The 5,568-nt window shown below is 40.1% G+C and overlaps 1 protein-coding gene across 1 annotated transcript; it reads right to left on the bottom strand.

Annotated features, from left to right (window-relative positions):
* Positions 1-1,150: 1,150 nt before the first annotated feature.
* On the bottom strand, positions 1,151-3,743 carry TRH (thyrotropin releasing hormone). Its single transcript, XM_037386064.1, has 2 exons — positions 3,269-3,743; positions 1,151-2,087 (listed from the first exon to the last, which is right to left on the bottom strand). The coding sequence occupies exons 1-2, from the start codon at positions 3,462-3,464 to the stop codon at positions 1,501-1,503; spliced, it is 783 nt and encodes a 260-aa protein (XP_037241961.1). The 5' UTR covers positions 3,465-3,743; the 3' UTR covers positions 1,151-1,500.
* Between the last annotated feature and the right edge of the window lie 1,825 nt (positions 3,744-5,568).

Here is a 5,568-nt window from a genome sequence, read left to right as displayed (position 1 = left end):
TAGAAGTTGTTTGATAGACCATGTTAAGTGTTGATCAGCCTGGGAGCATCTTACTTCAGTGAAACTCACTGAGATGGTTAATTATTCTTCAGAGTAACTAAACCATATGGCAAAACTAACTTCTATAACCAAGGAAGTCCTCTGAGGCACTGAGTGGGGAAACAGTCTTGTTTGAAAGGAACACTCAAGGCACTTAATGTGTCTTGATGGTATTGAGAAGGATGAAAAGATGAATGTCAGTGCAAAACATACTCATTTGTTTATAAAAAAATAACATTCTTGTGAAATACTGACGTACTGTAACCTCTTTGAATGTACAAGAAGTGGTACAAATAACAGTGCACTCAATAAGTAAGCACTAATTGCAAAAATCAGAAAATACTGTTTAGACCTGTGAACAGGAAATCAGACTTCTAGTAAAAGTTCCTTGTGAACTAGGTGGCAGGGCTGCTGTGGGTTTAGCCCAGATGCATAATTTTGTGTGGGTAGAAGGTTTAAAAAGGGAATCGTGTCTATATGCAAATCATCCTTCCACTTCAGGAGTGAAACGGTTTTGTGTATAAACATGTGCTGACCACCAGCATGCAAGATTGTGCCTAGAAAAATACCCTTTGATGTTAGTTTGTTTATTTTTATTTAGCTTGGGTTGGGTTTATGTTTTTTCACTCTATTGCAGTATATTTGCACAACCAATAAGGACACACAGACTTGACTGTTGATGTTTATTGAATCATTCATGTCAAATAAACACTTTTGGGAGTCTCAGCATGGAAAGTAAAAGCATGCCTTTGAGAGGAGAGACACTGGAAATCCTTTTTGGAAGAAATGAATGTCTGCTTGTTTCATTTTTAGATGTCTGAGGAAAAGGCGTGATTTCAAGTGTCATGACTAAAATGTGGATACACCAGGGTGGGAGTTCTAGTATGGGTTATATGCAGTCAGGTTCACAATTTGATATTGAGATGCTCTGGCATGCCTTAACCCTTTGCACAGCCTCTTAGATGAAAACGGAGTTTATGTGCCAGTTCCAAGTCGACTAATCTTTCCGGTTGGAACAGTTCCTACCTGTGTTTAGTGCTTACTGTCTGGACAGATTGCAGTGTGCAAGGGTTCAGTTCTCATTAATGTATTATTTAGAACTGAAAACCTATTCAATTTCATTTTAAAATAATTGGCATATGTTGTTCTTGTTTCTCCCTCTCTATTAATATACTGATTTCACTGATATGGGAGGAAACCATATAATTATTCCACTTTAGCAGCATCAGAACAGATATTTAAAAGCCTGTTTTAGTCCTTTGGGAACAGAAAATTGGACACACATTGGGTTTATTCTGAGGTCTGGGCCCATAAGGAAATAAGCGCTTTTCCTAAAGTGGAGGATTTGAAGACTAAGATAGATGCAGAGGTCAGCAGCAGGAAGGCAAAAGGGAGTGAAGAGAATTTTATAGTGATCTGGCTGTTTGCTTCACCAAATGCAAAGGATACACAATTATTTTCTCATTCCTCTGTTTCACTTTCCCATGCTGATCTCTTTCCTGGATGCTGACGTTTTTCTTCTACCCTGTCTTTGCTAACATTTTCCACTAAATCAAGCAACAAGCTGCCTTTTTTACAGGTGAAGGACTCCTGAAAGCTGCAGGGGCCTGCATCATCTGAACTGTCAGAATTCCAGTGCCTTTTTCCAGGGTGCTGGTGTTTCTCGCTGTGTTGGTCATTTAGGTCTATGTCATCATTCCAACCTCTTTTACTAGGATGTTGGTGATTGTACATCAAATACCTTCTGCCTGGATGCTGTCTTTTGGATAACTCATTCAAGTAGGTTAGCTGTGCACTAGGGATGTCAGTGTACTGATTCACTAGTGACCGGCTGCTGGGATGCTGTCGCTTTTTCAGCTCCAGGTAGCTGTCAAGGTTGTCTTCTCTCTCTCTTTTTCCTGGATGCTGCCTCTTCTGAATGTCTTCATAAGATGCATCTTCCTCGACATCCCTTTTTCCAGGATGCTGTCTCTTCTCCAGGTCACTTAGGTGCTTTTTCCCAGGTTGCTGTCTTTTGGAAAGCCATTCTGGCAGAGGGGCATTTGATCCTGTCCAAGGAAAAGAATAGTATTAATGATCCCCCATAGTCCTCACTAAGGAAGTTGAAATGGGAATTTGTGGAGTTCTGTGGTGCAGGATAATAGTTTGTTCTCATTATGCCCATTTAATTAAACAGAAGTATATGGTCTTGAACTTCATCTCTCTGGATGGCATCTGTCAAAACAGTTCTGCCACATTTTTAGCAAAGATGCATTGATCTATGTAGAACTAGCTGCAGCTGGATGGAAAGACATGCAATGACAAAGCCTAATGTGTTGATTCAGGTAAATGTGTTGGATTTGGGTGAAGGGAAGTGAGTAAAAGATGCTGAGCAACTGAAAGAAATCAGCTGCAGGAGGTGGGGAAGAGCTGGAAGTGAGCACAAGACAGGGAAAGGATAGGGCTGCGAGACCAGTAGAAGCAGGGATGTGGACATTTGAAAGCCAGCTCAGTGTTTCCAGGTACCAGTCATAACTCTTGTTAGTATCTCTTGCTCATTCTTAAGCTCTTTTTAATATTTCAGGTCTTGGATTGACATGACCAGCTCTCAGCATTCATGTGTAGAGGGGAGGAAGGCTTTTTCTACGGGCATCTGGGGCTTGCTCCTTTTTCCACTCTGAAAGGACTCTGTGCTCCTTGTTGCTGGCAGGCACCTAGGTGCTGCTTCTTGCAGTGCCTGAGTCTGATTTGTTTCTGCTGCTGTGACTAGTGAGAGCAGAGCATCTGCAAGCTAGGAGGTGGCAGACTCTAGAGCAGCCTCTGCATTCCCAGCCACAGAAAAGCCCAGCTCTGTTGGGGGTGTAGAAACCAGTAGTTTGAGGTAGTAGGTGAATGGCAGCACTCCCACCTCCAAATTAACATTAGGTACAGGGTCCGAAAGTTGGGAATGTCCTCTTAGAGCTTCCCTAGGGAAGCACTTGCCAGACAGGCAAGTGTTCTGTGACAGGCCTCTGCCTTCTTACTATGCAGCAGCAGCTGGTTAGTGGTGATACAGCATTGCCTAAGCAGGGAGATCTTAAAGAAGAAAGCGCCTTTTGAGAACTCTGTGTCAGTGTGCTGCAGCACACCTCCTATCCTTCCCCTGCCCTTAGCTAGAGTAACAAATACATATGTTAGAACCTGGGAACTATACACTGGACCGAGTACTATGCCAGCATTACCAGATGGATATCCTTGGTGTTATATATACCTTTAGTCATCTCTTCTTCCTTTTCAGCTTTATTGAGGACAGACTGAAGAATGAGGCTTTCAGATCTCTGCAGGATGTCATCCAGGGGGCTTCTTCCCATGGTCTCACTTCCCTCCAAAAGGGGCTGCCCCCTGCTGAGTCGAACACCCCACAAGGAGAGGCAGAGGAACAGCAGTGGCAGCTGGATAGATGGCATTGTGGGACGGGGAGTCTTACAGCTTCCACTGGAGAGAGAACAACAGGGGAGGAGGATGGAGCAAACAAAGCTAGTAGCAATAGCAATATTTCCAGACACTGGAAAAGAAATCTGGCACTGCTATAGGGATTAAGTCTTTCATGAGGGTCCTTCCTCATTTATTATTAACCTCTCAGTTTATTTCATATTCTTCAAAGAATCTGTAAATTCTTCATAATTAAAATCAGGCACGTGTTAATTTTTCTGGCAGAATAAATATGAACATTTTAAGCACCTAACTTCCTGATGCACAGATAGTTCTGAAAGCCAGTGATTTTGCTTTGCCTTCTGCTGGGAGGTAAAAATAATTTCCCTCTTGAACTCTTGTGTTTACTGATGCCCCACATGAGGTACACACACATATACCTGCACTTACAATCTCCACCAGGCAATTCCCTTTGCTAAAGGTTCATTTAAAAATAATACTGGGATTTGCAGCACTTTCATTCCACCTTTAGTTACAGCCCAACTTTAATCATCTGTTAGTTTTTTAATATCTATTTCTATACATTTAAAGTAGCTGTGTGTCTATTTGTCAATATAGTAATACAGCTATGCTCTGTTGGTCAGGGATGTTTCTTGCATTGGGGAAGCACCTCATTTTTTTCAGAGACACAATAATAATGGTTATCCTCTATTACCTCTTACCAAGATAACAAGTGTTTCTCTATTTTTTCTAGCTAGCACTGGAATTTCTAACACCACTTATTGTGGTTTTATTTTCCAGTAAGCAGAGTTCCTTCAGTAGAATGGAATACATCTTTAATATTAGTATAGCAGTCATTTAGATTAATTATATCTTCAGAACATAAAAGAAATGCACAAGAACAAAAAGTTCTACATTTTTTTTGAAGTAGAGAATGAGTTTATTACCTGGCAGGTTTCTGTCACTTCTGATGAAGTCCTTGGATAACAGTCCTAACAATGTCAGGTAGGTTATTTGGCTCAGAGCGATATTTAGAAGGAAATTTAGCCAGCTAGAAAGGAAATGATTTTGTAAATTACCTGACTTGTAGTTTCAGATTTTTGCTTGATGCATCTGCCAAGAGATTGTTTACTCCTTTAAAGCTGTTTGCACATCTGAGCTTCAGAGTTGCCCTTTTTCTGCTACAGACAGAGAGAGTATCCAATAGAACTGTTGCTAAGTGGTCTTTGGATGGCTTGTGTCTCTGTACTTATACCGTACTGCCTCTGGACCCTTTATGCAAATAGCTGTGAGGTAATTTAGGTGATGTGTTGTTTTCTTTTTTTTTTTAACTGATGTTAGAGATCTGCATTGGGAATGCATTTTAAAACTCTGGTAGTTATTTCTTGACCTCCCTATGTCCATGGTCAGCTCCCAGAAATTGCTATTTTTCCATTCTCTAAAGATATTGCTGAATTTTATGTAAGAAATTATAGGGAAAAGAAGTTTTTTTTTTCTCTGCTTAACAAAAATAAGCTTGTGTATCCTCTATTAAGCAAGCACTGTGGAGTAAATGCAGAGAGGTAGGTAATTAAGCTAAGGAAGAAAAACAATGAAAAAGTGTAACAGATTATATTTTAGTAAAGTTATACCATGAGTTCTTATTCTGAATGCCACTATACAGTTTTTGGCTTACAAGTCCGTGTTTTCTTGGCATAGGGTTCCATAGATAGTACATTAGAATATGGGGTGCATAGTACAAGATATTGAAACAGTTATGTTGCTGCTATGTGCTTCAGAAAGCATTATACTATTGTAACTAGAAATAAGACTCCCTCTCTTTAACCCATCTGTTTATTTAAGATATTCTTCCACACAGTACTGCTAAAAACAGATCATGCAAATGGCACAGATAAGGAGCCAGTAATTCTTTGATAATCTTAATCATCCTGATGACAATATGTGGGACTAAAACTGGAATACAGATTGCTCACAGTATTGAAGCAATTCAGGATTCTTTTATTGTTACTACATGGAAGGTTTCAACCAAGTGAAGTCAATGTTTTTCTGCTTTCCTATGTACTACCATTGTCACAAACACAAAACTACCTTTGTATGTCTTCATCCCTGCCATCAAAGTGTTTAAGTTAAAATTTGAAT

Source organism: Falco rusticolus, chromosome 4, assembly GCF_015220075.1.
Source record: "Falco rusticolus isolate bFalRus1 chromosome 4, bFalRus1.pri, whole genome shotgun sequence".
NCBI classification, from domain to species: Eukaryota; Metazoa; Chordata; class Aves; order Falconiformes; family Falconidae; genus Falco; species Falco rusticolus.
This window is presented reverse-complemented; position numbering and strand designations above follow the sequence as displayed.